This window comes from Sceloporus occidentalis, unplaced genomic scaffold, assembly GCF_023333645.1.
Source record: "Sceloporus occidentalis isolate IW3139 unplaced genomic scaffold, rSceOcc1.0.p SCAF_1, whole genome shotgun sequence".
Classification (NCBI taxonomy): domain Eukaryota; kingdom Metazoa; phylum Chordata; class Lepidosauria; order Squamata; family Phrynosomatidae; genus Sceloporus; species Sceloporus occidentalis.
The window spans coordinates 235,355,227-235,367,280 of NW_028316981.1; the positions used below are offsets into that span (position 1 = coordinate 235,355,227).

General features: G+C 39.9%; 1 protein-coding gene across 1 annotated transcript in view; it reads right to left on the minus strand.

Moving 5' to 3' along the window:
- DMRT1 (doublesex and mab-3 related transcription factor 1) overlaps positions 1 to 12,054 on the minus strand; it is a 72,431-nt gene that overhangs the window by 758 nt on the left and 59,619 nt on the right. Inside the window, exon 5 of the mRNA XM_089490255.1 lies at positions 1 to 466. This exon is cut by the window's left edge and continues 758 nt beyond it. Coding sequence (XP_089346381.1) covers positions 312 to 466 — 155 coding nt within the window. The 3' untranslated portion in view covers positions 1 to 311. The remainder of the gene's footprint in view (positions 467 to 12,054) is intronic.

A 12,054-nucleotide genomic window follows, 5' to 3' on the forward strand; every position in this document is an offset into this window, starting at 1 on the left:
AATTTAAGAGCCTTATCTATTCATTTAACTTTGATTACAATTTTATGTCTTAAATCCTGTACTAGGATCACACCCAGCAATTCTCATTCCCTTCCCCTAAAATTGAAATATACTTTAAAAGAGTTACATCCTTCTCTCTTACTCTGGTTCTCTCTTACTAAGGTTGCAGCCCAGTGTTTGTGAAACGTAAGGGAATAATTCAACATTTTCTCAACATATACTTCAGCATCAGCTACCACAAAACAGACAAAATACAACTGAATATGAAGGCACTTCTTCAAAGCAGCCAACAGGACTTCCTTTAATGTTGTTTATTCACCATCTTCCATGACAGAATGAACAGGGAAGGTGCCAGAATCAGAGGTTGACTCGCACTCCAAGACAGATTTGTTGCTTTCAGTGTTGATGGGAGAACTGCTGGAAAGGGAAACCAAGCCAGAATCCTGACTACTGGGTGGTGAAAATACTGAGGAGGCAATAAATAAAGGAGAAGAGAAGAAAAGGGAGGAAAAAGGGAACAAGTTAAGTGATTGGATTACCAACAATCTACGATCATCTCAGCACCCACCCCTGGCCTGTACACATATCCACATGGATGTGGTGCCATCAGGCTCAAGATGCATATCCAGCTTTTCTCCTTGATGAAGTATGTTCTAGTGGATGTACATACCATCACTGCATGCACAAGAAAAGCTGCTATTGTTAAAAAGCAACTATGGCGTTGTGAAGACAGCCCCTAAGGGGTGGCCTGCAGCTGCCCCTTTTAGAGCTAGATTGAGGCCATGGCAACCACACACCATGGCCCGATCTGGCCTGTCCACAGTGTAAAAAGGAGCCACAGAAAATGGCTCCTTTTTGCACCCTGGAAAGGGCACTGTAGCCACTCCTTTGGTGCTGTGTCATCTAAAAGCAGTGCCAGAGGAGTGCTGTGATGCCATGTGCCATGTGGTGCAGCTCGCGGCATCATGCTGCCATGGGAGCAGAGTCAGGGTGTGTGCTGTGTGGACACCATGCCTTGACTGTACCCTCAGGCCGGCTTAATGGCCGGTCTGTACAGGTCCTTAGTAGCATGCACCTTGAGTTTCATGTCTGGTCCCAGTCTAGAAATCTGAAAGTGAATGATGTTACATTTGTGGAACCTTTCTCCTTTCCCCAACAATACAGAAGGCGTAATAGAGCAGTGGGTCTCAGCCTTTGGTCCTCCAGATGTTTTGGGCTTGGCCTTCCCGAATCCCTGCCCATTACCTATGTTGGTTTGGGCTTTTAGGAGTTGGAAGTTCAAAACATCTTGATTCACAATTAGCACACAAGATTCTCCTTCTACTATATCATTAGCAAAAGTGGAAATATAATACTTAGTACAACATTTTACTTTCTAGACCAATCAATCTATCTGTATTTGCAAAGAAATAATGAACCATATAACGTTACTAACTCTTCCACCTTCACCCCCAGAAAGTGCTCTTACTACATACTAGTACTACTACTACCACCACAGTAATCAGAAACATTTGCACTCTTTTTTTAAGCCAAAAGACCACAGCAGCTTAGAAAGATCAGTAGCATGACAGCCTACACTTGGCTTCCAATGTAGATTTAAGACAAGATTTTTAAAAAAGTGGATCAGGGGAAGACAGGAAAAAAATCAAGCCCATCATGAATATTTGGTTAGAAATGGTTACTGGGTATATGCATTTTCAGCAGGCTGCTTGAACTGTTTCCATCCAGATGGTAACAGCTGCATGACAAGAAGAAATTCACTAAATTAGTTTGTGCTGTCACTTCAGTAAGAACAGCCGCTGCTAGTGAAATTTCTCTTTGCATCGAAGTTGGTATTACATGTCACTCTGTGGAAAGAAATCTGAAATTTTATTTTGTAACTCCCTTCATCTTCCTTCAAGTTGAGAAAGACACAATGAATCAACTGGACTTTGTGCAAAACAAAAGAAAATCTCCCTGATATTTTAGCTACAAGACAGAGGCAAATTAATGAGACTATTCCAACTAGAGTCAGCCCTCCGTTTTTACGTGGGATCCATTCCGGACCCAACCCCCACGAAAATGGAGAATTGCAGATATTCAAGCCCTATAGGCGTGCCCCATTGAGAATAACAAAGGTCACCCCTCCATGAATAATCAAGAGCGTGGATCTCAAGTCTGCAAGAAAAGAGGGGTGACTGTACTATAAAAACAAAGATTTGTACAAATATCTATATGCTTAAGCATAAGAAAAATGTTTTAAAATCTTTATTTAAATTATTTTTAGTTTCCTCTTTTAATTTCAAAGGACAAATTTCAGAAAAATAACATGCTATAAAATGCAAACTAGAGCAATGTAAAATAATTATTAACTTAAAATAATGCAAGAAACTGCAAACACCTAGAGCAGTACATTTCAGAAATAACAATAAAAACAGCATCAGTATTTGAAAAAATTGAACAGATGAAAGGACTGGTTGGCCCTTGTGGTCTCTTCCAGCTCTATGATTCTATGACCTGGCTCCTGAAGAAACTATTTGGTAGGCCCCGCGTATCTGTTCTGGACCTCCCCATGGATGCCAAAAACCACAGGATCCCAAGTCCTATTGCTTTCAATGGTGGCACAGCACCATGCACACACCGGCATTGGGGAGAATGGGGTAGGGCCATCAGCAGATGCTGGAATCCACAAACTCTCCAAGAGATGGAAAGTGGCAGTCACCATTCTTTTAGAAGCTAACATGCCTGAATGCCCTGGTGGCACAATGGTTAAATGCCGGTCCTGCAGCCACAACGTTGTAACTTTGATCCTGGAGGGCTCCAAGGTCAACTCAGCTTTGCGTCCTTTCATAGGTCAGTAAAACGAATACCCAACTTCTTGGGGGCAATTGGCTTGCACATTATAAACTGCTTAGAGAGTGCTGTTCAAGAGTATTGTTACTGCTGTTGGTCTGAAATGTTGGAAAATTCCAGCACTCTCTCTCACCTTCCAGCATGAAGTTGTTATGATAGCTACATATGCAAGAGAGATACAAAGAAAGACGTGCAGCTAAAAGCTACAGTCATGAATATGGTGAAGATTACAATGAGAATTTTGCTCCATTAGTCACACACACAACCATCTGAACTCTCCCAGCTGTTGCAGCCTCCAAGAAAATGCTTGTTCAGTGTCAGTATGTTGAAACTGCCTTTTTGTATGGCAAACTTTGTAAGAAGCTGTATATGGAACAACTTCCAGGATTCTAAGTTCTTGGACGAGAACATCTTGTATGTACACAACTGGAAAAGAACATTTATGATTTGAAACAGGCCGCCAGAGCATGGAGTCATATTTTTCCCAAACAAGGGCTAACATCCTGGGAAATTCTAATTTTAAACATAAGGACACTGAGTGGGATAGGTGTATGAGTAAGTGGTTAAAAATCTGAAGAGGGTTAAGGGAGTGGAATACAACTGTCATACAAATAACTGCAAGATGGAATTCAGAGGCCTCTTTCATGTATTTGATGCTGCCACAAAACCATTCCTCATGTGTTCCCAAATCCAGTGACTAGGAACAAAATCTCCTTCCTAAACTTAGAGACAATGTGTTGTAAGTATCAGCATTATCTGCAGTGCTATGTTTTCTGGGCACTATAACATGATTCTTTTCTTACTGTGTAACAAATATAACACATACTTGGGAAGAATTTACCAAATTCATAAATTCCTTCATATTCAGGACAGAAAAAAACACCAAGATTTAAAAAATGTGAATGCAGAAAAAAGCAAAACTTATACATTTATCCCTTATGAATTTATCAGGAACCATCAGTGAAATTTTGTTTCTTGAAAAAATCCAGGATATCAAAAATCATGTTCATAATATCAATTGCACACCACTACCAATGACTATTGTCTTCTTAGTTTTCATCAGTTTATGAACTCCTGACTGTCTGATGTGGTTCGGTTTAATAAGACAATATATTAAAATTTCCACATACTGTATGTTAATGGTTGCCTGTCCTGAGATGTGAAGGATGCAAATGATGCAGTAGTATTATGTCCGATAAATTATTTGGATTATGGTTCTTTGCTATACTGTATTTGGTGTGTGTGTGTGTGTGTATTCCTTTTCTTCTTTCGGGTACTATGTTATGTTGTATAGATGGGCCCTTTGCAGGGTTGCCTTGAGGCAGCGCGTGCACACACCCCGCAACCCTAGCATGTTGTCAGCGCGCCGCAGTTGCGCAGTGCCATACAAACGGCGCACGCAATGATTATGTCGCAGCAGTGGCACCTACAAATGGCACTGCACAGCTGCAACGTAATGGAGCTGTCTCTGGCGCTTTGCAGCACCACAAAAAGGAGCCGCTTTTTACAGCTCCTTTGCTGCGTAGCTGTGCAGCACCATTTGTAAGCGGCGGCACACCTGTGCAGCAAAGAGAGGCGCCGAGGAGGCGCCTCTTTTTGGTGGTCTGCACACTGCCAATAATAATAATAATAATAATAATAATAATAATAATAATATAGATTTATTTGTATCCTGTACAATCACAGGGAATCCGGGTGGCTAACAGCAGTAAGAAAATACAATAAGATACAAATAATCCCTTCCCAATCCCCTGACTAAAACTTAAACAAAACAAAATCAATAAACAATATAAATGCAATAGTAATCAAATGACATAGCCAGGTGGTTCTTCATTCTCCCCACTCTACTCCAGTCACTGAACAGCCACGGAGTGAGGACTTTTAACACACAGTAGCTAAACAAGAAGTCCTGAAAGAGTAATAGTGTAGTTCTGCCTGTGGAACTTTTATGCTGTATTTCATTATACAAGATTCTGGCTGTTGTTGCCATCCAACTCATTTAGCAATCATGGGGAAGTCTGGGGCCAGACCCGCTATGTGGCAGAGTCACTCTGCCTTTGGCAGCACCATGCTGGGGTTGGTGGGAAAAGAGATGGACGAAGGCAAGCACTGGTGTCTCAGTAGTCAGATAAGACCTAGGCCCCAGACTACTGATAGACTATGTAAAGGGTTATGTTAGCTGCATGTGATGGGAGAGAAAGAAGGAATAAGGCCATAACGAAATGAACGGCTCAATCTCTAGAAAAATGAAGAGCACAAGATCAAAATGAAGTATTAAACACTTTAAAAACTAATATAGTGTGAGAAATATTTGCAACATTCCTCTCTCCACTAGATACAAAATACAAAGCAAAAGGTTCTCTGACCTTGCTCACCTTTGATGAGTCAAGATCCACCCCCAGCACTCCCTTCTCACCAAGTGTGAATGTAATTAAGGAGAAGCTGCACTGGTAATTTCTCTCCTCATTAACTTCCTGATTGGTTTGAGGCTCAGATTTCTACCAGGCTGCCGTTTGTCACCAAATCCAAATGGCCAATCTTTAAGACAAATGTTTGTGTAACTAACTGCCAGCATCTGCAAACAGCTTCTTGTACAACCATAATAGTGAAAGGGTAACATTAATGCTCCTGTGTTAATTCAGCAAATATTCATCAGTGAGGAAATCTATGATGTAATTAGCAAAATGCATCAGTAGACAAGTGTTCTATGGTCCTTTGTAGAAATCTAAATCACAAGAGAGGCTGCCTGAAATCTTAACTGTCAACACCTATTCCCTTTTAAATGTTTATAACTGTGCTAGAGGAAAATGCAGAGCAATTCACCTCCCTTTGACCTCATTGATTAAAGCAATGGGATGGCACCAGTTGTTTTAAAGCTGTCGTGGTGGTGGTAACTGCCCTCAAGTTTACTTCGACTTATGGCAACCCACTTTCCCCACCTGAATTTAGGCAATATAGACAACCATATCACAAGGGAAATGTGTGTAAGGTGTCCACATAACTGCATCCCAAAGTGCAGTGATATGAATAACTGTACTTAAGCAGTGACTTGTCAGTACTGCCACTGTACTTCTAACTGCTGCTATGGAGTGAAGACAAAAGTTCTCTCTATTCCATCATTAGTTCTATCCAGATTAGATTAGCAACTTCTCTACTATGCTTCAGATGGGCAGTAAAGACAGTTTTCTCCTACTGAGCTCTTTTCAGTGGTATTTGAAATCACTTCCTCATGTTCAAGTCTGTTTTTTTTTTTAAATATTTGATGGTCCAGAAAGTGTTATTTTTCTCCCTGTTTAGTTTCATTATTGTTTTATTTACCTTTTATATCAGCTCAACTGCCTATTAGACAGAGGAGGGGCAATTCATAATGGTATTAAATAATAAATACACATCAGGGTTTTCTTTCCTTTACAGAGGTAGGCCTTTATTGTACTTCTATGCCTGTAAATGTTAACACATACTTGTAATGGTGGTGTTTGCAGTGATTGTCAAATATGCAAGTAATTTTTTGTTAGTATTGCTTTCTTTTTTTAAAATGAATGAGCTGTGGTGCATATAGACTCCACACACCTTTTGTTTGCTAAAGCTCACTCTAGCTCCATTTAGGTATGGAAATCAAGGTTAATCGTCCTGTTGAGAGATCATGTTCTGAGGGGGCATAGCATAATTCTACACTAGCAGAACTCCAGGGGATTGTGAGAGAACTGAGATATCCAGATTTCTCTGGAGAGTATGAACTTGGGTCTGCACATCTTTCCAGAAACACTACAGACTGTTGCTTTAACACGTCCCTACACATGCCAGTAAATAAGCCCCAAACACTTGTTTAACTATCTGGTTACACAACTGTAAAGCCCCAATAGGAACTACATATTGCTCCTAATCCCACATCATGCAATACAACACTAATGAGGCAAGTGCGGCCCTGCAGATACTGTTGGACTCCAATTCCTATTGGCCCCAGCTGGCATGGGTGGAGCTGAAATAAGAAGACACTACAGCTATATGCACAGCAGCCCCACCTTAAAACACACCAATAAACAAGAATTCAGAAATATCCAGCTATGGTTTCTCCGTAAAGAAAAGGAAATGCTTGATATGAAAATGTGTGTGTTAACAACACAAAGCACCTTACCAAAATTACAGATATTTAAATCTTAAACAATGTATTAAGAATATCTGGAACTGTAAAATATGAAAGCAATGAAGAAAAGGCAAAGCTAGCAAGCCATGTAACCCTATATACAGTTCAGGGTTATCTTCTCCATTAAACATCAACAGCAATGGGCTATTATTCAGTTACGAGACTACTTTGTAAACCTTTATTCTGTGTAGTTTGGAGGTAACACATAGCTATGTTCTATCACCCTATTTGTTCAGCTTGCGCACTGGAAGTATCACACACAGAGCAGGCTAAGACTTAGAGGAAGAATCTGTGAAAATTGAAGGAAAGAATATTGGCAATTTAAGACAGGCAGAGGACACCACATTAATAGCAGAAAGCAACAAAGACACTTTGTTATTTTGTTGTTATTTTGTTTGAAAAAAGTCAAAGAAGAAAGTGCTTGATGCTGAACATCAAGAAAACAAAAATAATGATAATGGAATATTTACATAAATTCAATATAGATAATGAGGGAATTGAACTAAACAAAGACTTCCCATACCATTCTTCAAAATGGAGACTTCAGTCAAGAAATCAGAAGACGATGAGGGGCACATCTATACTGGCCCCTTTAATCCAAAGTATTATGCTCCTGAGATGCCCTGGCTTAACACAATGTGGGCCAAATGCATCCAGAGGGACAAACGTGTCTTGAAGAGCAAAGATATATTACTGAATACTAAAGATAGGATTTTCCATTCCATTGTATTTCCCATTACCATGTATGAGTATGAGAGCTGAGCGGTGAAGAAAGCAGACAGAAAGACCACATCACAAGTGGATAAATTCCATCAAGGAGGCCACAGTCCTATGTCTGCAGTACCTGAGTCGAGCTGCTGAGGACAGGGTGCCTTGGAAATGTCTCATTCATAGGGTTGCCACGAGTTGAGGTTGATTGAAGCCAGCTAACAACAAATGTGTGGAACAAAAAAGTACACTGAACAAGGTCCTGTATCTTTTAAACATTGTGGAAATACGCACCCTGAGTAGTTATGTTGGGTCCCACAGCTATGCAACCAATTGCTCAATGGACACCAATGTCATAAGCCCACCAACTGTGCAACTATTTATTAGCTTTCCACTAATTAGTTAAAAGTGAATAGAGGTGTGTGTGTACTTGTAGAACAACGGGCTGCACTAGTGATTACACATACACACCCTCACAGAACGTACAATTACTTTTGCAACTACTTTACATTACCATAGCATTCAAACAGAATTTTAAACATTGTATTTGAAATAATACCAATGACCAAGAAATCACATGCTAGAAAAACTGTCCACATGCTCATAAGGCCATTTGTATTAGATCTTTTGTCACACCAATAATCAGGACAGAGTGGCCAATGGCCAATGAGGACAAAATTCCCTTCCTCCTCCAATAGTGCAATTCAAGGTACGGAAAAGGAAAGACTTGTTTCTTTTTGCTCCTTGGTCATCCAAAAGGACTTGACTCAAAACAGTTTGCAGGTATCTTCTGCTTCCTTGCTATGCTTTGTGACATCCAGCAAATCTAGGGAAGCTGTAACAGATTTAAGAATCGGAGCCCTGGAACAGGGCTCAAGATCACCTGAAACACAACTTTGTCAAAACACACAGTTCAATCCTTTTCTCATTCTCCTAGCGACTCAGAGGCAATTATTTTCTCTCATCTCATAAAGAACTGGACTAAATAGGCACTGCCCGAGCAGTGCAGGTAGCCTTTAGCTAAGCACAACTACAAAGACAGTCTCCCAGGAACATGCTACCCAAGCCTTATAGTACTGTTGCCTCAGCTTTAGTGTGGTATAAATGTATGTATTTTTATCTGGGCAAAAGCTATTAAGCCAAAATCATGCTGAAAAATATATACAAAGCAAAAATATATAGCCTTCAAAATAAAGTCATCAATGGACTGACACCATACAAAGAACTGACTAACTTGAGTGATTTGCTGTAAGTCAATGGCCTGGAAAACGTAATAGGTTTCTACTGATGTGAGAAACCACTAGGATAGTCATGCTTGGAAGGCAAAATGTTCTTTGTGTTTACATTTAAAAACCATTAGACTCTTAATAAGAAGCAATTTTTAAAAAGCTTTAAGCTCTGAAGTGCTACAGGCAATTTATTAAAGATCTTTCACCTTCTTATTCAGGGATATGGGGGGGGGGATTCATCCTTTCAGATTGCTCAGTATACAGATGTAAAAGTTCATTTCAGCATTAAGAAAACAATCCTACTACTACTTATCTGGGAATAAGTCACAATGAACTTAATAACAGCTTCTGAGATAAATAAAATAATAAAAGAAAACAGTGACATGCCATAAGGTCAAGATGAAGTCTTCATAACAAAAAGATCTTTAGTGTGAATATAGATTTTGAAAATGTGTGATTTCCGAGATGACATACACAAACAGCATACTAAACCTAACATTAATCTACTATGGAGATAAAATGCATCAAGGCCAAGGAAGGGCCATCCTTCCGAAAGCATTGGCTAACTCAGGAAGGCCCTATCAATTTAAGAAAGGCAATTCAAAATTGATTAAAACAAAAGTGTTCATAATGGCTGTCAGGACCCATGGAGAATGTTATTTTCAGACAAAGGATTACCTTTGAACTATGGCCCAAAACACACTGCAGAAATAATCCAGTTTGAGACCACTGTAACTGCCCTAGCTAAGTACTAGGGATTTCTGGGAACTGTAGTTTATTGTGGCACAAGAGCTCTCTGACAGAGAAGGCTAAATGCCTCATAAAACTACAGTTCCCAGTTCTCACAATTCCCTAGCATTGAGCCAGGGCAGTTAAAGCAGTCTCAAACTGGATTATTTCTGCAGTGAGCTTTGGACTGAGAGGCCAATGCTGAAAACGGCAGCCAAGTATCAAGTTTTTTCTCCCTTTTCTTTATTGTGTAGAAATGCATTTGTGTCCTGATGACACCACAATGTACATTCCAATATACTGTTGGGAAATCAAGCATTGTTTCTCATCTCCTCTTTCACTGCTGTTATAGCAACTGGGGATTTTAGATAGTATAGAGTACCCTTCATGCCTATACTCATCCTGAGCTCTTTAGTTCAAATTTCTCCATTGGCCCACCTATCTACTGCAAAGCATGGTCAGAAATGCTTTGTGCATTTTTAAGCAAACTAGGCCATGTGACCCGAGAAACTTTTAGGGTCTGTGGTCATATAATAATTTTCCCCTTCTCTACCTCTCTTTTTCTTTATTCCTTCAGCTTCAAGATGGTAAGTTAATGGTTAAGCTTACTTGGGCTTGTTAGGATGTAGTTATTTCAAATGTATGCACATCCTAAAAACAATTAATAAAGTTCTTTAGTTTGTAAGTTGAAGCTGTTTGCTTTTTGCGTTTATTTTTAAACTTAAGCTAGTTGCAGTCACTGAGGCAAATTACTCTGCTAACTCTGCTGAGAGAGACTGTTTACTAACAGATCCATTCTTCATCTTTTTCTCTAAAGGCACGGACACCATGAGATATATACCTATTTCTCACATGTACATCCCATGCCAAATCACTGAAACAAATAATGTGAGGACATAGGCTTCTGTGCAATTTTGGAGGTATCACTGGGTACAGGGCTGTTGAAAACACTAATAATTTCACATTTATGGTAACATGTAGTTCTATATCCATCCACAGCTGTTATTTTATTATAGAAGACTTTGCCACTGCTGACCTACTGCTCTTCTTACTACCATTTAAAAGATTACGATGATCTAAAATGCCCCCCAACTTAGTAAGCACACTTTGACCTACTTTGCAAAAGCATTTCAATCTTGGCATTTAGAGCAAGAAAAGAGATATGAATAGAGGGATTTATTCAATCTGTTCCATCAGGGATTACAGCGTTCTTTCCCAGGTCATGCCTGCAGTTGTAGTTAGTCAAAAGGCTTGGTTGTTCTAAGTGACAGAATTAAACAAACAGAAAAACATTAGCAAAGAAAAACTGAAAACTCTTTCCACTTTGACTCCAAGTTCCCTGAAACATGATCTTTGATACAAATAACATTCCTGTTTCCTTTAACTTATTTTTTTAAATACAGCAGATTTACAGAATCAGTAAACCAGTCCCTTTATGTTCATCGGGAGTTAGTGTATATATTTGATTATGAGACAAACTCATCTATAAATTGAGGGCAGGTTTGGGGGGCCAAAATTTTGATATAATCCATAGATAAATCAAGAATAAAATGAAGGGGCATGTAACAAAAGAGCTAAAGGACGAAGCAAAGGAAAGCGATGCCAAAGAACTTATAAAATTCCAGCAGGCATAACTGTTTGTGCTCACCCTAAAGGCTGGAGGGGGGTGAGTGCTTCTAGGACAGATTACAATCTTGCCTTTCACCAGGGGATGGCTCTTTTTAAAAATACGAGCTAAAGTACAGTACTTACATTGACCCATGAATGCATTTGTGACGTAAGCGACGTGCTGCAATGTGTATATGCTGCACATCACTTACGCCAAGATGGCAGCACCCGTGTAGATGGGATGCCGCCATTAGGCTGCCACCGTGCCAGGGTTAGGGACCATGCAGTTGGTGCGTGATCCCTAACCCTAGAATCGGCGGTGGCATGGTGCTTCAGGACCGTCTGTCCCGCGCCTCAGTCTCCAACCCCAAGGAGCTGCAAAACAGAAGGGAAATCACCAATGGTTGGTTGCATAAATCTGTGTGTTTCCTCATTTTGCCATGAAGAAGCTCTACTACAGTACCTTCTTCCATTGTCAGCAATTTCTGTACCATTTCAGTTTGCAAATATAACTTGGGAAGGGAGTACTGAACAACTTGCTTGGATCCAGCATGACTCAGTTGCACTCAATAAGCCACCTTCACCAACAACCAGCCACTCTACCCATTGTAAAGTAACATACACAAGTCTGTAATTTCATGCAAAAGAAAAAAAAATGGAAACAAATAAAACCAACTTGGGCCTCATCACTCTCTGCCTGTTCATTTGGGCTGAAAGCATTCCAGAAAAGAAGGGAGACAGCAATAGCAAGCACATTTCTATACTGCTTATCAGTGCACTTAAGCACTCCTTAAGCGGTTTACA